General features: G+C 45.9%; 3 protein-coding genes and 1 long non-coding RNA gene across 6 annotated transcripts; 2 read left to right on the top strand and 2 right to left on the bottom strand.

Moving 5' to 3' along the window:
- Positions 1-11: 11 nt before the first annotated feature.
- On the top strand, positions 12-6316 carry srp54 (signal recognition particle 54). Of its 2 annotated transcripts, none has more exons than XM_018688787.2 (17): positions 12-149; positions 956-1064; positions 1170-1262; positions 2233-2324; positions 2418-2502; positions 2859-2963; positions 3044-3110; positions 3251-3308; positions 3393-3543; positions 3663-3811; positions 3898-3998; positions 4245-4331; positions 4409-4482; positions 4575-4683; positions 4991-5161; positions 5234-5329; positions 5571-6316. In XM_018688787.2, exons 3-17 carry the CDS (start codon positions 1185-1187, stop codon positions 5660-5662), a joined length of 1515 nt encoding a protein of 504 aa, XP_018544303.1. In that variant the 5' UTR covers positions 12-149; positions 956-1064; positions 1170-1184; the 3' UTR covers positions 5663-6316. The 2 variants fall into 2 exon arrangements, with proteins under 2 accessions (XP_018544303.1, XP_018544302.1); XM_018688786.2 differs by having other exon boundaries at positions 66-159.
- Positions 5814-6871, bottom strand: LOC127139652 (uncharacterized). Its single transcript, XR_007809966.1, has 2 exons — positions 6107-6871; positions 5814-6074 (listed from the first exon to the last, which is right to left on the bottom strand). It is a non-coding gene; the product is annotated as an uncharacterized LOC127139652 (long non-coding RNA).
- A 133-nt stretch (positions 6872-7004) lies between these two features.
- sec23a (Sec23 homolog A, coat complex II component) lies at positions 7005-22189 on the top strand. Of its 2 annotated transcripts, none has more exons than XM_018688785.2 (21): positions 7005-7092; positions 8468-8733; positions 8929-8986; positions 9373-9459; positions 9536-9772; positions 9907-9983; positions 10067-10211; positions 10288-10446; positions 11220-11335; positions 11563-11686; positions 11770-11850; positions 11938-12027; positions 17543-17649; positions 17979-18132; positions 18213-18290; positions 18379-18540; positions 18646-18732; positions 18958-19113; positions 20189-20254; positions 20348-21416; positions 21893-22189. In XM_018688785.2, the coding sequence occupies exons 2-20, from the start codon at positions 8513-8515 to the stop codon at positions 20435-20437; spliced, it is 2295 nt and encodes a 764-aa protein (XP_018544301.1). In that variant the 5' UTR covers positions 7005-7092; positions 8468-8512; the 3' UTR covers positions 20438-21416; positions 21893-22189. The 2 variants fall into 2 exon arrangements, with proteins under 2 accessions (XP_018544301.1, XP_018544300.1); XM_018688784.2 differs by having other exon boundaries at positions 7017-7092; positions 8529-8733.
- Positions 12034-17533, bottom strand: LOC127139651 (adenosine receptor A3). Its single transcript, XM_051067784.1, has one exon. The coding sequence runs from the start codon at positions 15270-15272 to the stop codon at positions 14538-14540; it is 735 nt and encodes a 244-aa protein (XP_050923741.1). The 5' UTR covers positions 15273-17533; the 3' UTR covers positions 12034-14537.
- Positions 22190-23596: the final 1407 nt, after the last annotated feature.

Raw genomic sequence — 23596 nt, 5'->3', positions numbered from 1 at the left:
ACAGGTCTGTCCTGCAGGGGGGCGGCGCTGTGTTCTAAGCGGGCATTAAACAGAAGAAGAAGAAACAGTTCCTGCGTGTTTCCGGTTTGGGTTGGATGACGCTCCTCTGAGAGTTTCAGCTGCTGTTTGATTAAAGTCACCGAGAGGCGGTAAAACCCGGTTATTTCACCTGTTATTGTCTGTGATTGATGGTGTAAATGTCCCCGCCGCGGACACAGACGCTCTCCTGTCTGTTTCCGCCGCTGACAGGCTGCGTGTGAACGCGGCTAACACACGGCTAACTGAGCTAACGGCTAACCCCCACTTTGTCAGCGGTGACTGCTAACGGCTAACTGCTAACGTTAGCGTCGTAAACAGCTAACATATTGTTGGTTTAAACTGATCAGCTGATAAAAGGATCGATCAGTGTGATTGTCAGTATATTGATGTGATCAACGGCTTGCTGAGGTTTAAGCGGTGAAGCAGGATTGTTCTTTTATTTGCATTTTAATGATGTTTAGTCTGAACTGCGACTGAAAACAAACCGGTTCAGTTCTGACGAATCAGATCAGACATGATCAGAGGTTACTGATCCACCACAGGAGGCGATACACTATCAATACTTTACTGTAGAAGAATCTGACGTCACTTCCTCAGCGGACTGACGTTTAGTTTGGTTTTTAAAATGATGAAAATGTAACCTCATATTAAAGCAGACAACTGATGTAAACACAGAGTCATGTGATCACAGGAGAGCGTTTACCTGCTCCACTGTGTCACGTTCATGTGTAAACCTTGATTTAACTGTTACTGGGAGGTGTTGCTGGTGTCCTCTGATTGGTGGGTTTTTCCCCAGGTGAGATACCTGCCGTCTGACGCAGTTGGTGGAACAGTTTTAATCTTCTTTGCAGTTATTGATCAGTTCCTGGTAAATATTATTTCATTTTTTATATTTCCGGTGTTTCTGTCTGTACAGGGAGTGCTACGCCGCCTGCTGCGTCTTTCACCTGTCAGCTGACCTGCTGACTCACTGAGCGTGCTCAGTAGGGGGGTTCCCCTCCACACAGTTTCTGTTGTAACACACAGTAAGTCTGAACATTAGAGTGTTTGGGGGTGGGGGGTCCTGACAGAGTCTCAGGCCTCAGGCCAGGTTCAGGTCTGGTGGTTTTCAGTCTGTGTGTGTCTTCCAGGGTCAGACCGTCGTCATGGTGTTAGCCGACCTGGGGAGGAAGATCACCTCGGCGCTGAGGTCCCTCAGCAACGCCACCATCATCAATGAAGAGGTAACTGACAGATGGGATTAGGATGTTTGAACTGATTCACAACACGTTCAGGATGTAGCAGAGAAGTCCTGACTTTAACTCTCTGTCTCAGACGATTGATCAGCCTTCAGACCCCACCATGTTTGATCAGTGATCAGTTCACACCTGCACGTTTGAACTTTAGAGTCAAACTGTTGTCAACTCTGTAAATACACGTTTCAGAAATACAGAACCTTCCTGTAAATTGTTGAATGTTCCTGCTGCTTGGTGTATCCAGGATAATCAGAGTTAATCAGTCTAATCAGCCAATCAGAGTCAGCTTAGTCCACACCTGCCCAGAAACTGCTGAGTCACTGGTTGCTATGGTGACTGGGGTCCCAAAGGTGGACAACAGCTCATAAGCCAAAACCTGCCATCAAACAAACCCTCATAGCTCGAAAAGTAAAAGTCCCATCAACAACATTTCTTCAGTCTGAGCTCCACAGAGCTTCAGCGAAGACTCTGATGTTTTATATGTGGACGTCCTGTTTACGGTTTAGGCTCCGTCACAGTTTTAAAACAGCCTCCATCTCTGTTTTTAACAAGAACTTCAGAGCTCAGTTTAACATGGCAGTCTATGGGACTGTCAAAGAACACACCCATTATAAACTCTGAAAAACATAAAACTGAATCTGCGATTTCGTAAAAAACAGCTATTAAAATGTAGATTTAACCTAATAAAGTCTCAAGTCTTGTGACCTGTTTAAAGTTTGAACCATGTTTCCATGTGAACATATGACAACGTTTTATCGTCTTTGCAACAACTTCCCATTTGTTTCCAATGAGTTTTTCATGACTTTCGTCGTCATGGTTACTGAAAATGTTACTAAAAAACAAAGCGCACTGCTCCTGATCAAACTGTTTGTGTTTTGGAAGCTCTCAGTAGCATCAGTGAGGACCTGGTCTCCTCAGGTCCAGGTCTGGACTGTGATGGTCTGTGTGTGTGTTTCAGGTGTTAAACGCCATGTTGAAGGAGGTGTGTGCTGCTCTGCTGGAGGCCGACGTCAACATCAAACTCGTCAAACAGCTGAGAGAGAACGTCAAGTGAGTCCTGATCCAGGATCCAAATCCGGGTCCTGGTCTGAGATGTGAACCTGGTCCAGCAGCAGTGACTGAGCTGTGTGTTTGTCCCTGCAGGTCTGCCATAGATCTGGAGGAGATGGCCTCAGGTCTGAACAAGAGGAGGATGATCCAACACGCCGTCTTCAAGGAGCTCGTCAAGGTCAGATCATTAGGCCTGGAAAAGGGGGGGGGCAGTCCACAAAGTGCACCAGTCCACAAAGTCCTCACTCCTCCTCACGTCTTCACAGTGTTGTATGTCTGATGTGTAAACCGTGAAGAGGAAAGGGGGGCCCCTGTACTTCTCAGGAGCTTGCTGGAGATGTAGTTCTTCAGGCGGACATAGTGTGGTCTAAAAACTTTAGGAAATATACTGATGTTCTCTGAGCTGGAAAATACCCCCCCCCAGTCTAAACCCAGTGGGTCGAGGCAGATGGCCGCCAACCCCGAGTCTGGTTCTGCTCGAGGTTTCTGTCTGTCTTTCTGTCGCTATATAAATAATGTTGTGTGTGTTGTCAGCTGGTCGACCCTGGGGTGAAAGCCTGGACTCCCACTAAAGGGAAGAACAATGTCATCATGTTCGTTGGTCTGCAGGGCAGTGGGAAGACTACAACCTGCTCCAAGGTGACGTCACACACCTGAAACACACCTGACACCCCTCCCTCCGCTGTCTGTCTGTTCTCACTCTGATGTGTTTGCTGCAGCTGGCGTATTATTACCAGAGGAAAGGCTGGAAGACCTGTCTGATCTGTGCCGACACTTTCAGAGCTGGTAAACACCCGACGCACTTCCACTCACCTGACACACACCTGACACACCTCCACTCACCTGACACCCTGACTCTACCTGTGAGGTTGCAAGCTCACCTCTGTCTGTTCCCTGTCTGTGTGATGATCCTCCTCCTCTCTCAGGTGCCTTCGATCAGCTGAAACAAAACGCCACCAAAGCCAGAATCCCCTTCTACGGCAGGTGAGTTACACCTGCTGCTCTGATCCTGTGTGTTGTGTTCACGTACCCCCTGTTCTCTGCTGTAACTCTGTGTGTTGTGTTCAGTTACACAGAGATGGACCCGGTGGTGATCGCCTCTGAGGGCGTAGAGAAGTTCAAAGGTGAAAACTTTGAGATCATCATTGTGGACACGAGTGGACGACACAAACAGGAAGACTCGCTGTTCGAGGAAATGTTACAAGTCTCCAATGCTGTGGTGAGTGCCTGAACGCAGCGCAGCAGGTCTGATGTCAGTACTTACAGTGGTGCGTTCAGGTACCTGTGCCAGTCTCAGGGGTGTCTCAGCTCCTCCTCATGTTTGTGTTGTTTCCATAGCAACCAGACAACATTGTGTATGTGATGGATGCGTCGATCGGTCAGGCCTGCGAGTCTCAGGCTAAAGCCTTTAAAGACAAAGTGGACGTGGCGTCAGTGATCGTCACCAAACTGGACGGACACGCCAAAGGAGGAGGAGCTCTAAGCGCGTAAGTCCATGATGAAGTCACAGTATTGTGTGATGTCACAGCGACCCTCAGACTGTTTGTTTACTTCCTCTTCTGTTTCCCGACAGCGTGGCAGCCACCAGGAGTCCCATCATCTTCATCGGGACCGGAGAACACATCGATGACTTCGAGCCATTTAAGACTCAGCCGTTCATCAGCAAACTGCTCGGTAACCACCGTCCTCTGACGGACACACTAACACCTGCTGGTCAGAGGTGGAAACACACCTCTCTCCACCCACAGGTCACAGATACGAGCTGTTCCTCATCAGCGTTTTACTGTGTCCATTTAATATTTAAAACCAACAAACATGGCCGCCACAGTGGACATCAGTAGAATAAATTACTCCTACTGTAAGCGTGCTGTGTTGAGCGTTGCCATGGAAACCCTGAGTAACTCCTCCTCTTCTTGTCAGGAATGGGCGACATCGAAGGATTGATCGACAGAGTGAACGAGCTGAAACTGGATGATAATGAGGAGCTGATCGACAAACTCAAACACGGTGAGAGAACACACACTCATCTGCAGAACTGCAGTGCATTATGGTTATGATGACTGACCTCTGACCTCTGACCCCAGGTCAGTTCACTCTCAGAGACATGTACGAGCAGTTTCAGAACATCATGAAGATGGGACCCTTCGGACAGATCATGGTAAACACCTGAGTCACCTGAGACCAGATCACATGACTGAAAAGACTTGGATTCTGTGCTGAGTGCAACTCTGTGTGTGTGTGTGTGTTCAGGGGATGATTCCCGGCTTCGGTACAGATTTTATGAGTAAAGGAAATGAACAGGAATCAATGTCCAGACTGAAGAAACTGATGACCATCATGGACAGCATGAACGACCAGGGTAACACACACACACACACACACACACACACAGACTGTAATGACTGTGACTCCACAGTAAAACATGTTGGAAGGACTCCCTTGGGGAAATTACGTTTCCAGCAGCTTATACAGACAGATACATCACACAGGGCAGCCTGCAGGACAGTTTGCAAATGACACAGAATATAAATGTAGTCTAATATAGTCTAAATGAGGACGAGATCTTTATGGCCGTGATTCACTGTGAAATCACAAAACATTTATTCAAACTCTGACCCGTCTTGTCTCTCTCTGGTTTCTCTCTGGTCTCTCTCTGGTTCCTGTAGAACTGGACAGTAAAGACGGGGCGAAGCTGTTCAGTAAGCAGCCCAACAGGATCCAGAGAGTGGCTCGGGGGTCAGGAGTCGCCACCAGAGACGTCCAGGAGCTGCTGACCCAGTACACCAAGTTCGCCCAGATGGTGAAGAAGATGGGGGGCATCAAGGGACTGTTCAAAGGTAACAGCAGGAGGGGGGTCAGATCTGTGGGGGGGTCAGACAGTGTCAGTGTTTTGACCTCTGTGTTTTCAGGAGGAGACATGTCCAAGAACGTGAACCCGTCTCAGATGGCCAAACTGAACCAGCAGATGGCCAAGATGATGGACCCCCGAGTCCTGCACCACATGGGTGAGACCACATGAGACCACACACACAATCAATCAATACTCAATAATCAGATATGGTGTTAACACGAGCTAAAACTTTGATGACGGCTCAGTTATCAGAGGGTCGTCTAGACCTCAGAGTCTGTCTGAGTCCCTAAGCCAGTCCACTCCACCACAGATCTTAGTGCACTAACTGTTCCTGGAACCTGATGGACTCTGCAGGTCCTGGTTAGTGATGATGAACCCTGTGTGTTGTTTTTAAGGTGGAATGGCAGGTCTTCAGTCCATGATGCGTCAGTTTCAGCAGGGAGCTGCCGGGAACATGAAAGGCATGATGGGATTCAACAACATGTGACCGATGACCAATCAGCTGCCTTAAAACATTTTAAAAAGTTAATGCTCCACCTCCTGACAGGTACAGGTGGAGGGGGCGGGGCTTAGAGAGAGAGCGAGCAGGAAGTGTAGAACAACAAAATAAAAGGAGGATGTTTTTGGCTCAGTCCTCGACTGATCTCTGCTTTTAGACAAATAATAATTTAAAGGAAGAAAAGGTTCAGACTGATCCTCAGACCTCTGTGGTCCTCAGACTTCTGTAGACCTCAGACCTCTGATCCTCAGACCTCTGTGGTCCTCAGACCTCTGATCCTCAGACCTCTGTGGTCCTCAGACCTCTGTAGACCTCAGACCTCTGATCCTCAGACCTCTGTGGTCCTCAGACCTCTGTAGACCTCAGACCTCTGATCCTCAGACCTCTGCAGACCTCAGACCTCTGATCCTCAGACCTCTGTAGACCTCATACCTCTGGTCCTCTGTCTGAACCGATGAGGAGCAGGTTGTTTGTTTCTGGGTTTTGTTAATTTAATTCTCTTTCAGAAGTTTATGTGTCAGATTTAAACAGAGCAGAGTCTGTCCTGATTGGATGAGCTGATGCCACATGATGATGATGATCACATTAGTTAGTGACAGTATTTTTGTCATATAATAAACATTTGTATTTCACCATTTTAAACGTGCTAAGTCTTTATTTCTCTGATGTTCCTGAACACAACTTTAAAATCTCATCAGACTGTGACTGAACAGAAAGATATTGATATTAAAAACAGATTCATCTTCAAACTGAAACGGATTCAGATCAATGAAACAGAGACGATCAGTGTTTCTCTAACCGCTGAGGCTGATGGGAGATTTCTCAGTCTGACTCAATGTTTTATAGTTTTCACTGAAAAATACTTTTTTGATTTATTTTCAGATTCTGACCTATAAACTTTAAATTTCCTGTAGTGTTTTTTAAAAAGTTTAAAATCTTTGTTTTTCTCTCTGGAGTCTGGGTGAGGCTCCTCCAAAGATCTTGTATTAACATGGTGTCTCACTCTGATGTGGAATGTGGTCTCTGTTTCAAACACCTCCTCACATTGTATCTTCTAAAAGAACCGTCTGATTTTGTTATTTCATCTTTTCCTGAACATTTCCTGTCGCTTCATCTCGGGGCTTCAGGACTTTCCTTATTAAAATCATTAATTGTCCTCAGTTCATTCATTTTATTGTAGTTTTCTTCGCATTCAGACTTTCTCTCTCTCACTGTGACACTCAGTAACTTCTCCTCCCCGAGTTTGTGTCTGTGTCAAAGACTGATGGGAGTTGTAGTTTAATTGGGGCTGTGGTCCCTGGATATCTGTCAGAGTGAGACCTCTGTGTGTTCTCTCTGTGTTCTGACGTGGCGCCGGACCGCCGCCATGTTGTTTTGCTTCGTTGTCAGTGCGGAGCAGCGGCGGCGGCGGAGCGGCGGTAAGTGCCCGGTTCACTTTCACACAAGCGCTCACCTGGACCTGACAGACCTTCAGCCTCACCTGGACTCTGTCAGGTCTCACCTCTGTTAGTCCTGGACCTGTCACCCGTGTGACGTGAATGACGCTGCAGTTTACCTGCGGAGTTAGCTGCTGTTATCTGTGAGGCTAACTGAGCTCAGCCTGCAGAGAGAAACTCTGAGCTACTGTTTGGTATCGTTACAGTTACCTGTACCGTTACCTGTGCTGACATACAGGAATCTGACGTCAGCAGCTATGGTTGAATCAGAATGGACTGTAAATATCACCTGATGAATGAGCTGATGTCATTGATCATTGATCAGTCTGATTGATCACCTGATTGATCAGTGAGGTCAGAGTGGAAGTACTGGATCAGGACATGTGAAATGTGTTTGAGTCTGGTTGGTGGCCTCAGCTCAGTTTGCATGATGATGATGGTAAATGTTTCTTGGGTGAAGTCAGAGCTGTGATCTGGATTAAAAACACTGAACTCTTGAATCCTCAGTGCTCAAACCAAACTCTGTTCAGTTTCTGTGGTCTTTAACAACATGTGATATGTTCACTGTTCAGTGATGTTTCCTGTGAACTGTGTTTGTGTGATGAACTGATGTTGTTTAAAGCTGACAGGTTTGATTAAAAAAACTCTTTTTTAAAAGCCGCGATCAGTTTAATGTAAAGTCAGAAACTACAGTTCAACCTCAGACATGTTGGATCATGTCAGTGGAGCTGGTTTGTCCCGAAGGAGAGACTTGGATATTAACATTAAATTGAGTGAGAGAGAATGAAAATGAAGCTGCAGCTGGTTCATGATGAACTCTTATTCACATTTCAGAGCCTGAACCAGAGACTCAGTCTCTGTCAGCCGACTTATTGATTTATTGACTAATTCTTCTAGAAAGACAAAAACATCCTGATGCTGAGACTCGGGTTCAAACTCTAAAGTTTCATCTAAGCATTTTGAAGAGTTTGTCCTGATGGTGGCGCTAAAGACAACAGTCATTAAAACTAATGGGTTCATTCTCCAGAGAGAACAAAGAAACTTTAGTTCACATCAGGAACTGTGGATTTGTTTTGACTTTATTGTGATTTATTTCTGTGAATTTTTGTAACACTATGACAAAATATTCTGACTGTTAGAAATTGAGAAAAACATCTGATGCTAATAGAAATATTAGAAATTTTATAAAAAATCGAAATATTAGAAATTGTATTTAAAAAATATTAGAAATGTTACAAAATATTAGAAATAGAATATTATAAATTCTGTAAATATGAGAACAGTGTGTGCAGCCTCAGTCTCAAACCCATATTTTATTTTTGTAACAGCATTAATTAATAACCCCCCCGCCCCCCAGGTTTTACCTGACAGTGTATTTGACCCCCCGTGTCCCTGCGTTGCCATGGCGACTTTCCCAGAGTACATTGCTCAGAACGAGGAGCGTGACGGCGTGCGGTTCAGCTGGAACGTCTGGCCCTCCAGCCGGTTGGAGGCGACCCGGATGGTGGTGCCGGTGGCGGCTCTCTTCACCCCCCTGAAGGAGAGACCGGACCTGCCCCCGATCCAGTATGAACCAGTTCTCTGCAGCCGGGCCACCTGCCGCGCCGTCCTCAACCCGCTCTGGTATGTATCACTGCACACCTGTGTGACATCACTGACAGAGGGTCAGAGGTCAGGGGTCACTGCAAATCACAGACCTGTGCACCACACATCTCCCTGTCCAACACATTTACACTACCTATCACCTTGTCTTATCACCTGTCTGTTTATCACCTGTCTGTCACCTGTCTAACACCTGTCTGTCTGTGTGTTTTTCAGCCAGGTGGACTACAGAGCCAAACTGTGGGCCTGTAACTTCTGCTACCAGAGGAATCAGGTACGGTACACACAGATTTACCTGTACACAGGTGAGGACCAGCGCTAATGTGACCTAAATCTGCTCTGCTGTTTGATGAAAGTGATTTAACTGAAGTTAATATTGAAGTTATGAAGTTAATATTGTGATTCTTTTAAATCTTATTAATTTATTTTAATAAATTAAAATTAATTTAAATTAATTTTGTGATTCTTTGACTTTTGTTTTACATTTTAACTTAATTCTCATTTTATTTTGACCTTTTCTGCATGACCTCATCTGATTTTCTCTGGTAGTCGTCAAACTGAGGCAGACACAGCTGGATGAACTGGTCCTCACAGAGAGAGCAGTGCCTGTGTGTGTTAACAGTTTGCGTTGTTGTGTGTTTGTTGTGTTTGTTGTGTCAGTTTCCTCCGTCCTACGCTGGGATCTCTGAGGTGAACCAACCTGCTGAGCTGCTGCCTCAGTTCTCCACCATTGAGTATGTGGTCCAGGTAAGACTCACAGACAGGTTCTGACTGAGACGGACCCATGGTCAGACGTGTAACCCGGTCTGGTCTCTGTCCTCAGCGGGGTCCTCAGATGCCCCTGGTCTTCCTGTATGTGGTGGACACCTGTATGGAAGACGAGGACCTGCAGGCTCTGAAGGAGTCTCTGCAGATGTCCCTGTCTCTGCTGCCTCCCACCGCGCTGGTCGGACTCATCACCTTCGGACGCATGGTCCAGGTCCATGAGCTCGGCTGTGAGGGGATCTCCAAGAGCTACGTCTTCAGGGGGACCAAGGACCTGAACGCCAAGCAACTGCAGGTAGTTAACAGGACTAACTAACACTAACTGACATGGTAGTCAGTTATGGTATGATAGTAGTTAACGGGACTAACTAACGCTGTAACATATAGTAGTAGTCGTTACCAGTGTTAACCACTTGTGAATCTTTGCAGGAGATGCTCGGTTTGACCAAACCTTCAGCCACACAGGGACGAGGACCTCAGACTGCCCAACAGCCTCTGTCCAACAGGTAAAACACACACACACACACACACACACACACACCTGTGTTGTTGTACTGGTGGGAGTCAGACTCTGTGTTTTCGTTCTCAGGTTCCTGCAGCCAGTGCAGAAGATCGACATGAACCTGACTGACCTGTTGGGGGAGCTGCAGCGTGACCCCTGGCCCGTCACTCAGGGGAAGAGGCCTCTACGCTCGCTGGGCGTCGCCATGTCCATCGCCGTTGGCCTGCTGGAGGTGAGCAGGGGGTGGAGGTGGATCTCAGCATTGTGTGGGTCGTCACAGAATCTCATTAGGGGTTTTTTTCCCACAGTGCACCTTCCCGAACACCGGCGCTCGGATCATGACATTTATCGGTGGCCCAGCAACACAGGGTCCCGGCATGGTGGTGGGAGATGAACTGAAGACGCCAATCAGGTCCTGGCATGACATCGAGAAGGACAACGCCAAGTTCATGAAGAAAGCCACCAAGGTGAGTGACTCAGCAGCAACATCCTCTCCCTGTTACACTGACTCTGAAGCTCAGAGTTTAAACATCATGATTTAATGTTCACACTGTGATCTTATATTTTACATTACTGTCATTGTGTTTTTGTGTATTTTTTTAATTGTCAGATTTTCTTAGTTTTGTTGAGAAACGTGCTGAATGAATTAAGTTCATTATTATTATTATTAGTAAATAGGAGAAAAACTCTGGTTAGATCCACACTTTTCCGCTTCTTAGTTTACTTACTTTTATCCTGACAAGGTTTTCCATAAGCACAGACTGTCAGCTGATGGCAGGACATTAAAAAAAATTTCAGTCAACCACTTTCTCTCTGTTTCAAGTCACTGTCTCTGTTTCTAACGTTCTGACTCTGATCTGAAACCAGATGAAGGATTTAGTCGTCAGACGTCTGGATCTTCAGTGATCAGAGCAACAAGCTGAGCAAACAGCCGCTCTCCACGTCCTGATCCTCACAGAGAAACATCCACTTTTAACATCAAACTGTTTTATTCTGAGTTTTACTGGTTTGAATCAGCTGCTCTGTTTGTTTGGAGAGGAGGAGACCTCTGAGGAGGATCCAGCTCCTGATCCATCAACACTGAAGGAACCTGAACCTAAAAACACAATGAACACAGTCGTTAAACAGTGAAAAAAATTTTCTTCTGGACTTCTGGACCCTGTCCTAAGAGGTCAGAGGTCACAGATGGACTGGAGTCAGGTATTAATCTTATCACTGTCTGTGTGTGTGTGTGTGTCAGCACTACGAGTCTCTGGCAAACCGAGCGTCCACCAACGGTCACATCATCGACATCTATGCCTGCGCCCTTGATCAGACCGGCCTGCTGGAGATGAAGTGCTGTGCCAACTACACTGGGTACACACACACACACACACACACAGATTTCCAGGTCAGTATTTGTTGTATCTGACTGACAGTGACGACAGCTGTAAGAGCAGATAGTTTCACACAGATAATAATAATAATAATACATTTTATTTAGGACACTGTACAATAAGCAATAAAACAACAATGTATAAAATCAACATAATAACACTGCCTCTGTGATGTTAATGTGTGTGTGTGTGTGTGTGTGTTTACAGAGGCTACATGGTGATGGCGGACTCCTTCAATACATCTCTGTTTAAACAAACCTTCCAGAGAGTTTTCACCAAAGACGTCCAGGGATCTTTTAAAATGGCCTTCGCCGCCACTCTGGAGGTCAAGGTACAAAGACAGAGAACACAGAGGCCGCGCACCCCAGCTCACCTGTGTCTCAGGTCAATTAACTGCAGTGTTTTCTCTCTTAGACGTCCAGGGAAATCAAAGTGTCGGGGGCGATTGGACCCTGTGTGTCTCTGAACGCTAAAGGACCCTGTGTCTCTGAGAATGTACGTAACCACCAACACACTACTGACCTTTGAATACAGTTGCTTCTACAGGACAGTTGTACAGGTGTGCTCTAACGTGTGTTACAGGAGATCGGTACCGGAGGAACGTGTCAGTGGAAGATCTGCGGTTTGGATCCCAGCACCACGTTGGCTCTTTACTTTGAGGTCGTCAACCAGGTACGATCACCTGACCTCTGACGTGTATACAGACTCAAGTTTGGTTTATTACAGGTCAACAGCTGCTCTGAGATCAGTCTGAAGCTGCTCAGTGATTGACAATACTGATAATAAACAAATGGTTAATGAATAGAAAATCACAATATAAACAAACCTCAGTTTACACATCAACAGAGGGAGCAGGAAAGGAAAATCTGCGAAGATCTGGGGACTCGTTGTAGAGGTCTGGACTCACACAGGTCTGGACTCACAGAGGTCTGGACCTGTAGAGGTCTGGACTCATAGAGGTCTGGACTCATAGAGTTCTGGGAACAGTAATTTGCACATAAACAGAAGGAGTAGGAAATGATAAAGGTTTTTAAAATTTATCTGAACAATCGAGACAAAAAAGCACCATGTTGACTGACACCATGTGAGACCATGTTATATCCATTTATTGTGATTATTATTATATAAATACTTATTACAACCTGAGTTTTCAGTTTCCTTACATGTTAAACTGCTGTGGTTGAGATTTATTTGGCTTTTACAGCTCCAGTTGGTCACAGTGAGATTCACCAGTAACTTAACATTAAATCCACATTTTGATTCAATAAATTACATCAATAGTCACTTTATTACAATAGTTTCACTAAGTCTGTCATTATTGAACAGTGTGTGAAATATCCTCTCTGAAGCTGAAATGTAGGGGTTGGGGTTGATGCAGTGTTGATCCAGGTGGGTGGAGGTGTGAAAGTAAAGAGAGTATTAACTTCAGAGGAGAAGATGCAGGTGTCAGCTAACTGTCTTTGTTATCTCCTCTGGAATCAATTTTTTGAATGTAGTGGAGAAGGATTGTCTTTAAATCAAATGAACTAAAAATGGAAGGAGGAACTATATTTCCTAAAATGCACTCTAACGGTCACAGTTCGGCCTGTTCCTGTAGATACGGCAGATGTTTCTGTCTAATGAAGATGTCACAGTGGTGGCTGTGGATCACATTGGTCATGGTGCTGTTGGTACCGGTGTTTTTGGAGATGACAGAGGACGTGTTGACGTCGTCGTCACGCTGATGCAATTGGTTGTGTGCAGGTGGAGGGTGGAGCTCTGTGGGCATGTCCCAGAACATGGACACCTTCGAATAAACCTGCCGATGCTCTGACGCACTGCTGCCCTGTACCTACTGGAGACACATGAACAGACAGACGGGAGTTTGAATGGTTCTTTCACAGCAAATCTAACTAATACTCTGTGATGGAACCACCTCACATGAAGCAGCATAGACTGTTTACAGCCTTTGCATTTGCTGAGTCTTACGTACGTCTGCGTCATGCAGGTGATCCAGGGGTTGAGGGCAGCGCTGGTCAGAACCAGCCAGGCAGAGAGGGCGGAGGTCACAGCCGGACTCTGCTGACCGCTGAACGTCTCATACAAACACACTGAGATGTATGGCAGCCAGCAGACCAGCAAACACACTGAGAACAAGAACAAGAGCTTTCACCAGACGACCAAATCAGAACCAAACAGTGAAACAGTCTGAGGAGTAGTTGTAGAAGACTGAGGACAAGTTGTAGAGGTCTGAGGACTAGTTGTAGAGGTCTGGAATTGTTGTATAGGCCAGGACTACTTGTAGAGGTGTGGGGACTAGTTCTAGAGGTCAGGAATAGTTGTAGAGGTGTGGGGACTAGTTGTAAAGGTCTGGAGTAGCTGTAGAGGTCGGGAGCAGCATGTTATGACTGTGTGTCACTGTAATGAGAGTCATTAAACACTGACACATGACTCTGTTGTTTGCATTGGTTTATGACCAGTTTCATGTTCTCATACATGTTCTGTCAACATCCGTTGATGATGTCTGCGGATGTTTAGGAGCGCTGTGGATACATTCACCTCTCAGCTTCTCATCATCTACTACTGTTAAGTTCCTGTCACTGAATCACACTTCCTGCGCAGATGTTTCACATTAAAGGTTTTCAGGGAAGAAAGGGACTCTAACACATATAGACTTTTAATGTGAAACATCCTGTAGCTTAACAATGAACAAAAGAGCAGCTGATAATAATCAGAGAATGTGTTGGTGATTGTTTCATGACTCTGTGCTTGGAAATGACCATTAGACCTAATCTATAAAGACAATAGATGGTGGTTTTGAGTTTGTTGCAGCAGCTGATTAAAACAGGAGCAGATCAAAAATCTTACTAGAACACGATCCATGGAACTTTTGTTAAATACGTATAATGTAAGTTTTTCTGAAACATTTTACTGCAAGGTTCTTTACGTTAAAGAATAACTTAGGCATTAAGGCAGAAATGTACTACAATGAAATAAGATGATTAATAACCTGTACTGTAATCTAACCATTTCCTGATTAATACTTTGATCTTCACCAAGTACCTTCAAATAATATTCAACATGACTACTTATTAATTTTAGACACACTGGGACTGGGATCTCTGGACTTTTAAAAAATGAGAGATTTTGAACAAAGTTAGGACAAATTGTTTTAGTTTGTAAAGACAGAAGGGGCAGGTAGGTCATGCCAGGGACCAATCAGAACAGAGCATGAACTCACCTGAGGTTGTAACCATGACAATGGAGCTCCTCAGGTAATTGTTGGCAGGGACATAGAAGCAGTGCAGCTCATTGCACATGAAGGTTCCCCTCCGGGCCTGTTTCCTGGCCACGTAGACGATGTATCCATACAGAGAGCACATGGTGAAGATCGGTGCCACGATTCCCAGCAGCATCCACAGCACCACAAAGTACCTGTTCTCAGGTGTGAAGCTGGGACAGCAGAGGAACCTCGACTCGCTGTAGACGTAGCTGCCGAACCCCAGCAGGGGCAGGGTGGCGGCGACCAGACAGAACAGCCAGACCAGGACCAGCACCACCCGGCTCCGGCCGGCCGTCCAGATGCTGCGGTAGCTGAGGGCGAAGCAGATCTCCGTGAACTTGTCCACAGTCGCCCAGGTGAGCGAGTGGATGGAGGAAGTCTGCAGGAGGAGGAAGATGAAGCCGTTGCCCTGACAGAAGGCGCCCTCGCTGGGATATCCAGAGGGCTGGGAGAGGCTGTTGTGGGCTCCGAAGGGGATGGTGGAGAGTCCAAGGGCCAGGTCGCTGAGGCTGAAGCTCAGGACAAGGCCCAGCGTGTCGGACCGAAGCTCCTTGTTCAGGAGGAGCACAACCAGGAGGAGGAGGTTCCCACAGACGGAGGCCATGCTGGACAGAGCCATCAGAGCGGCGTACAGCGTCCTCAGAGCGTTCACCATCTTCACAGGACAGGAAGTGTGTCACTGATTACGTCACAGCTCAAACGGGACATGAGAGGACTCTTTTATACAACCTTACTGTCCAGAAGCAGCAGGAAACCGTTGTGCTGCAGTTCCTCTAATGTCCACCAGGTGCTGCTCTGAGAAAACTCCCAACTTTCAAGTCAACATGTGTAATCACATTTTAACAACCGGACTATCTCCACGACAACTGATCAACTCCATCTACTGAAGAAGGCCATGAGATATGGGTGAAAGCTCTAGAAACGAGAGGTAATTTGATAATCTGTGTGATTTGCGTCCTGCTCGTCAGGCTGGGAGCAACTGACCACAGTCACATCTGGAGAGAAACAGAAATAAAGATGGATCCCAGTGTTAGTTTGTTGAGATTCATTTAGTCACATTTAATGGAGAGTGTTTGGTAATGATACCTGTCACACCTCAGGCAGGAAATACAATAATTCACCTGGATGGAACAGTAAAAGGCAGGAGGTGAAACTGCAGCAAAGACGTGTGGTGATAATGTTCGTCTTGCTCTGAACATGTGAAGATATCCTGGACAACAGATCTCCTTCATAAACATGCAGAAAGTAGACGAGTGAAATGTCCTCCACCTCCTGCTCAGCGCTCTGTGGAGAAACTGACATCAAAGTTTCTATTCAAACTTGTTTCTCAGATTTCTTATCCTTATTTCTGCTGTTGCAGCTTGTGAAACAATTAAAATCATATAATTACTTTTCAACGCTTGACGACTGTTGAGAGAAACCTGAGGTTATGAGTCTCACTGCTGTTTCAGGAGTGAAGTGCTTCCTTTGGCTCCAAGACGAAGTTCAAATCTCTTCGAATCAGGTCGTCTGAACCCGACGCTGACGACACCGGACTGTGGACGCCTGAGGTCCAGACCTGGTATAAACAGACCTCAGTCACCACAGAGATGTGATCAGCATGGTTTAAGGTTAGATGAGTCACAGAAGAACAGCAGATCTGTTACAGCTGCTGCTCGCCTCTTCACTGCAGCTCGTCCAGGCCGATCGTTTCAGAATGTGTCCTTAGAAACCTGACAGTAACAACAGACCTGTGTTGTTCTGATATAAACAGACCGGCCGGTTTGATCTCTGTCACCACGGAGATGTGATCAGCTTTGAGTCTGAACCTGTCCAGGAAAGGGAGAATCCAGCAGAGGAACCACAGTCTGAGGAAGTCCTGGGAACAAGTCACATCATGAATCCTCTCGTTTTTCAGAGGCAACAGAGCCCAACAGCCAATCAGAGGTCAAAGGTCAAACCAGATGATCGGCAGATGTTGCTGCTGTCGATTGATGATTTCTTTGATCTTCACAGTTGTCGTTTAAATCTGATCTGAGACCATCAGTCTGATCAGCTCTGAGTCTGAGGACGGACTGAGGGAGGCGTGTCCTGCTGAGCCTCTGTGTGTGTGTGTGTGTGTGTGTGTGTGTGTGTGTGTGTGTGTGTCTCCAGAGGCAGCGTTGCCATGGTGCACCTGTCAGTCACCTGCTGAGATGATGATGACAGGACACACACACACACACACACAGGATATTGGATGCTCAGGTACTGTTGACATTACAGTCAGCAGATAACTGTGTGTGTGTGTGTGTGTGTGTGTGTGTGTGTGTGTGTGTGTGCGCGCGCTCACGTGTCACACGGCCTGACTCTGGTAATAACAGGTGTGCAGGTGTGTAATCATCATCATCCTGCTGCTGAACCTCAGACCTCTGAGGGCTCAGGTGTGAAGCAGCCAATCATAGCAGGATTCTGACCCAGTTTGTGTCATGTTAGATTTATGACTCACATTTATTCAGACCTGATGTGATCAGGGTGAAGCTGGTGTTTCAGACCAGGTGTAGGCCAGGTGTAGACTGTTTCTGGGCTTCATGTTGTCCAGAGAACAGTGAAGAGGTTCTAATGTTCTTCAGTCAGAGTCAGACCAGTGGGTAAAACCACCAGACTGAGCTCTCTGAGACTATTATTGTGAAAGGGTTATCAGGAAGTCTCAGCTGATTGATTTTATTGCAGTTTATTAAAACATGAGACAACAACAAAACAAAGGAAAACACTGATGCACGTCTGCTACGAGCATTTTGTTCTTACCCATAATGCACCAGTGGATTATTGTTTGGAAACACAACAAACAATAATAAACAACAACATGAAAACAGACTCAGCACAGATACACAACTGTAGAATCAAATGTTCCCTCAGTTTCCTGATCAGATTGATTATTGATCCAGATTGTTCTTCCTGTTGCAGCACAACGCTCCGATCCCTCAGGGTGGCCGGGGGGCGATCCAGTTCGTGACTCAGTACCAGCACTCATCAGGACAGAGACGGATCAGAGTCACCACCACCGCCAGGAAGTAAGAGCACACACACCTCCACTTGCACCGCCCGGTGATGTGTTCACTGACTTCACGTAAAGTCTGTGAGACTGCTTGTGATACTGAATCGTTTCCATGGAGACGTGTGAAGGTTGTTGATGGTGTTTATAAAGGTCACAGTGAGGAGAAGTTTATCTTTTACAGGTGTAACTGTGATGTGACAGTAACCCCCCCCCCCCCCATCATCTTCTCTTCCTCCCCCTCATCTTTTCCTCCGCCTCCTCTTCCTTTACTCCTTCCCCTCTCCTTCCCTTCCCCTCTTCTTCTCTCCTCTCTCCCCCTCCTCACTCCCTCCCCTTTCCCCTCAGCTGGGCTGATGCTCAGACTCAGATTCAGAGCATCGCGGCGTCCTTCGATCAGGAGGCGGCGGCCATCTTGATGGCGAGGCTGGCAGTGTACCGTGCGGAGACTGAGGAGGGGCCTGACGTCCTGCGGTGGTTGGACAGACAGCTCATCAGACTGGTACGAGGACCAGGACTAAAACCCGGATCTGGACTCAGAGGATCTGAAACTGATGTGTTCATGTGTTTGTTTCTGTTCAGTGTCAGAAGTTTGGAGATTATCATAAAGATGACCCAAACTCCTTCAGGTTCTCCGAGACCTTCTCCCTCTACCCTCAGGTGACATCCCATAATACTCTGCTCCACCTGAAGGTTACGTGTGACCTGCCTCACTTCCTGTATCTGACCGTCTGTGTTTGTGTTCCAGTTCATGTTCCACCTGCGGCGCTCTCCGTTCCTTCAGGTGTTCAACAACAGTCCAGACGAGAGTTCGTATTACAGACATCAGTTCAACAGACAGGACCTGACCCAGGCTCTCATCATGATCCAACCTGTGCTCTACGCCTATTCATTCAACGGACCACCTGAGGTATTTACACACACCTGTGCACACCTGTAGTGACATCAGCTGTATTCGCAGTAAATGATCCTTCTATCAGTCAGAGAGATTGATCAGAGTGATTGTGTGTTTCAGCCCGTCCTGTTGGACAGCAGCAGCATCCTGCCAGACCGAATCCTTCTGATGGACACCTTCTTCCAGATCCTCATTTACCATGGAGAGGTACAGACACTCATCAGCTTCACTGACAGAATGAACCAGAACCAACAGATCTGATCTCATGTCGCTCTGTAGACCTAAACTGAGGCTGGAGCTGGTTTGTTTAGATATAAGGACTCTGGAGACTCTAGATCCACAGGACTGAGTCAGAAATACACTGTAATCTGTTACTGTTAGACTGTAGCTCAGTGGAGGTAACGTGTGTAATCTGTAATCTGTTACTGTCAGACTGTAGCTCAGTGGAGGAAGGCTGGGTATCAGGACATGCCAGAGTATGAAAACTTCAAACACCTGCTCCAGGCTCCAGTGGACGACGCCCAGGAGCTGCTGCACACTCGCTTCCCCATGCCGAGATACATCGACACTGAGCACGGAGGCAGCCAGGTGAGGGCGCTAACGCACACAGATATATATACACTTTACATTATTAGATACACACATCAGCACTACATCAGTACATACGTGTACTACACATGAATATATGTTCCTTAGCTCGATATATAAAGCACATCACAATACACTGTACCTCAGTGTGTGTATTACAAATCAACACACTGTAAAAACTATTTATTTTAATTTATTTATAAATACATCACTTAAGACAAAAAACACAGGGCGCCCCCCGATGGGCGAATGTTTAGGGCGCGTACCACATGGGCCTCAGTTCCCTGAGCAGCTGGACTCCGGCTCGACTCCTGATCTGGTCAGACCTTTGCTGCATGTCATTCCCGTACTCTCTCTCCCTGTTTCCTGTCTCTCTCCACTGGGCTAATAAATGCAAAAAACCCCAAAACAATCATTTTAAAAAATAAAATAAAAAAAGACAAAGAAACACAAATAATATACATATTGATTTACGTACTGATACATTAACATGTATTTTTTCATTAATATATGTTTTAATGTTTTGTCAATATATACACTTTAGATAGATACATAGATAGACGGTTAGGGTCTATCTATCTATGTTTTTTCTTTCTATATATCTTTATATGTATACATCTATATCATAAAAAATAAATGTCATAGTATGATGTCATAAAAAAACGTCATGATATATGTTGTTGGAAATGTAGTATAATAAGACATAAAATAAGTCATGAAAATATGAAATTTTTTGACATTTTCATGACATTTTCATAGTATAGCATTAAAAATGTCATAGTATAATAAGACATCAAAGATGTCATATAAACATTATTGGGATCTAATGATTCTTAAACGTTCACAGTCTCATAAGGTGACACAGGAAGACAAAATCGTCATCTCCATGTCTTATCAGTATAGTGCGCTATACTGGATCACTTATAACACATCACATCACTGTACACGATTCAACATCACTTACACACAGTGCATCGTCATTTATACTGTATAAACTGCTCAGTGTGTTTGAGCTCTGACTGTTGAGTGACTTCATTTCATTTTCACAAACAGTTTGACTCATGATGTTTTCCAGGCTCGTTTCCTGCTCTCCAAAGTGAACCCCTCCCAGACCCACAACAACATGTACGCCTGGGGACAGGTACGACCCTCACCTTGAAACATTACGCCGAATGCTTTGACTTTTAGTTTCAGACCAGTGTCAGTACTGATGTGAAACCTGTTCTGTGTGCAGGAGTCTGGAGCTCCCATTCTGACAGACGACGTCAGTCTGCAGGTGTTCATGGATCACCTGAAGAAACTTGCTGTCTCCAGCGCTGCCTGATCTCACCTGTCCTCAACTCACCTGCCTGCATTATGTTTACTGTTTTGTTTTGCATTTGCTGCCTACAGTCACCTGTCAGCCAATCAGCAGCAGCATCTCAGAGCAGGAACAGCCAGTAGTGACGTTAGCTTCAAACCCTGCTGGGTTTTAGTTCTGTTGCGCAAAGTTATATTCTGACTTGTTAGAACTGACATTTGAAGACATGAAGAGATGAAACGTGAGTCGTGAGTGGACAAAACTTCATTTGAAAAAAAAAAACAGTCATTAGTTTTACATGTTTCAGCCACATCACAGCTTCAGGTAAAACTGATCCACTGACTAAAATAAAGCAACAGTCAACATTAACCACCTTTTTATTGTGAAGGATGACAGGAGGAACTGCTGCTCTTTAATTTTCTGGCTCAACAAATCGATTTCAGAAATCCACTGTTTTCCATGAACTTCTGCAAGATAGTGAACGCTGCTGTGAAGATCAAGTCTGTGTTAGTATTATGTTGTTGATATGGTTGAATTTTTCCCAGTAAGTCTGTAAAACTGGTTTAGAAGTCTAAAGCTGGACAGCAGACATCTGAATCAGTCAGATGATGTTAAACTTATCGAGCTGGTTCATACAGTAACAGACCAGTTGTGTTCCTGTTTGTCACCAGCAGGTGTCACGCTTTGCACAGGTTTGAGTTTCTCTCTGCTGATGTTTACATCTTTAAGTTGTTTTGATTTTCCTTCAGTGGCTCAGAGTCTGTTCATGTCTTTATCCTGTCACTGATGTGAGATCAGATCATCTCTGCTGAAACGACACCAGTCAGACAATCAACAAAGAAAAACAAGACTCTGATGGAAACTTGGACTAACCCTAACCCTGATCATCAGGGACTTTTCAGTGTCTCTGTAGTAGCTCTGTTTGAAGCGTCGTCAGGTCAGTGATGTTTGTACAAAGGTAGGGTTAGGGTTGGGTCAGGATTAGGGTTGAGTCAGGGTTAGGGTTGGGTCAGGGTTAGGGTTGAGTCAGGGTTGGGGGTTAGGGTTGCGTCAGGGTTCGGGTCAGGGTTAGGGTTGGGTCAGGGTTTGAGTTAGGGTTGGGGTTAGGGTTGGTCAGGGTTAGGGTTAGGATTTGAGGGTTAGGGTTAGGGTTGGGTCAGGGTTTGAGTTAGGGTTGGGGTTAGGGTTGCGTTAGGGTTAGGGTTGGGGTTAGGGTTGGTCAGGGTTAGGGTTAGGGTTGGTCAGGGTTAGGGTTGGGTCAGGGTTAGGGTTGCGTCAGGGTTAGGGTTGGGTCAGGGTTAGGGTTGAGTCAGGGTTTGAGTTAGGGTTGGGGTTAGGGTTGGTCAGGGTTAGGGTTAGGATTTGAGGGTTAGGGTTAGGGTTGAGTCAGGGTTTGAGTTAGGGTTGGGGTTAGGGTTGCGTCAGGGTTAGGGTTAGGGTTAGAGTTAGGGTTGGGGTTAGGGTTGCATCAGGGTTAAGGTTGCGTCAGGGTTAGGGTTGGTCAGGGTTAGGGTTGGGTTAGGGTTGAGTCAGGGTTAGGGTCAGGGTTAGGGTTGGGGTTTCTAACAGGTTGATTTTCTGACTACAGTGATTCAGCAGTGATGATCCTCTGTGCAGTATGAAAACAAGTTTGTCCACTTGGTTTGTGCGAAGTCTCTGACCTGTGGATGTTTGTTTGTTGAGTTTCTTTCATTCGTTGAACACTAAAGATGAGTTCCTGTTTTCCTTCAGTTCTCTCTTTATTCTCATGTTTCTAATAAAACTCTGCTCTGGAAACATTCACTGTGTCTCTGTCACTAATGATGATGGTGAACACACTGATGAAACTGTTTTTTCTGTCTCTACTGACTGTTACATTCATTCTCTGACTCTGTTGCCGTGGTGACAACCATTCCACCAGCTGAACAAACAGGCATAAAAACAACCCTAGTCAGAGGTTTGTTCACTGTTGCCATGGAGACGGTTGCTGCAGTGAGGGTTTGAGTTAGGGTTGGGGTTAGGGTTGCGTCAGGGTTAGGGTTAGGGTTAGGGTTTGAGTTAGGGTTGCGTCAGGGTTAGGGTTAGGGTTGGGGTTAGGGTTAGGGTTTGAGTTAGGGTTGCGTCAGGGTTAGGGTTAGGGTTGGGGTTAGGGTTAGGGTTAGGGTTTGAGTTAGGGTTGCGTCAGGGTTAGGGTTAGGGTTGGGGTTAGGGTTAGGGTTAGGGTTAGTGTTTGAGTTAGGGTTGCAGCAGGGTTAGGGTTTGAGTTAGGGTTGCGTCAGGGTTAGGGTTAGGGTTAGGGTTTGAGTTAGGGTTGCGTCAGGGTTAGGGTTAGGGTTGGGTTAGGGTTAGGGTTAGGGTTTGAGTTAGGGTTGCGTCAGGGTTAGGGTTAGGGTTAGGGTTGGGTCAGGGTTTGAGTTAGGGTTGCGTCAGGGTTAGGGTTAGGGGTTAGGGTTAGGGTTTGAGTTAGGGTTGCGTCAGGGTTGGGTTAGGGTTGGGTTAGGGTTAGGGTTAGGGTTAGGGTTGAGTTAGGGTTGCGTCAGGGTTAGGGTTAGGGTGGTTAGGGTTAGGGTTAGGGTTGGGTTAGGGTTAGGGTTAGGGTTTGAGTTAGGGTTGCAGCAGGTTAGGGTTGAGTTTAGGGTTGCGTCAGGGTTAGGTTAGGGTTAGGGTTAGGTTAGGGTTAGGGTTAGGGTTAGGGTTAGGGTTTGAGTTAGGGTTAGGGTTAGGTTGGGTTAGGGTTTAGGGTTTGAGTTAGGGTTGCGTCAGGGTTAGGGTTAGGGTTAGGGTCATGGTTAGGGTTGGGGTTAGGGTTAGGGTTAGGGTTTGAGTTAGGGTTGCGTCAGGGTTAGGGTTTGGGTTAGGGTTAGGGTTAGGGTTAGGCTTGGGGTTTCTAACAGGTTGATTTTCTGACTACAGTGATTCAGCAGTGATGATCCTCTGTGCAGTATGAAAACAAGTTTGTCCACTTGGTTTGTGCGAAGTCTCTGACCTGTGGATGTTTGTTTGTTGAGTTTCTTTCATTCGTTGAACACTAAAGATGAGTTCCTGTTTTCCTTCAGTTCTCTCTTTATTCTCATGTTTCTAATAAAACTCTGCTCTGGAAACGTTCACTGTGTCTCTGTCACTAATGATGATGATGATGAACACACTGATGAAACTGTTTTTTCTGTCTCTACTGACTGTTACATTCATTCTCTGACTCTGTTG

This window comes from Lates calcarifer, unplaced genomic scaffold (genome assembly GCF_001640805.2).
Source record: "Lates calcarifer isolate ASB-BC8 unplaced genomic scaffold, TLL_Latcal_v3 _unitig_2006_quiver_642, whole genome shotgun sequence".
Lineage (NCBI taxonomy): Eukaryota > Metazoa > Chordata > Actinopteri > Centropomidae > Lates > Lates calcarifer.
This window is presented reverse-complemented; position numbering and strand designations above follow the sequence as displayed.

Excerpts from the sequence above, each read along its gene's own strand:
- srp54 (XM_018688787.2), top strand. The coding sequence starts at position 1,185 with ATGGTGTTAGCCGACCTGGGGAGGAAGATCACCTCGGCGCTGAGGTCC. Across the intron at positions 2,503-2,858 it reads TCTTCAAGGAGCTCGTCAAG|CTGGTCGACCCTGGGGTGAA; the intron begins GTCAGATCATTA and ends GTGTGTTGTCAG. Across the intron at positions 2,964-3,043 it reads AGACTACAACCTGCTCCAAG|CTGGCGTATTATTACCAGAG; the intron begins GTGACGTCACAC and ends TGTTTGCTGCAG.
- sec23a (XM_018688784.2), top strand. The coding sequence starts at position 7,041 with ATGTTGTTTTGCTTCGTTGTCAGTGCGGAGCAGCGGCGGCGGCGGAGC. Across the intron at positions 8,987-9,372 it reads TCTGCTACCAGAGGAATCAG|TTTCCTCCGTCCTACGCTGG; the intron begins GTACGGTACACA and ends TTGTTGTGTCAG. Across the intron at positions 10,212-10,287 it reads TCGCCGTTGGCCTGCTGGAG|TGCACCTTCCCGAACACCGG; the intron begins GTGAGCAGGGGG and ends TTTTTCCCACAG.
- LOC127139651 (XM_051067784.1), bottom strand. The coding sequence starts at position 15,272 with ATGGTGAACGCTCTGAGGACGCTGTACGCCGCTCTGATGGCTCTGTCC.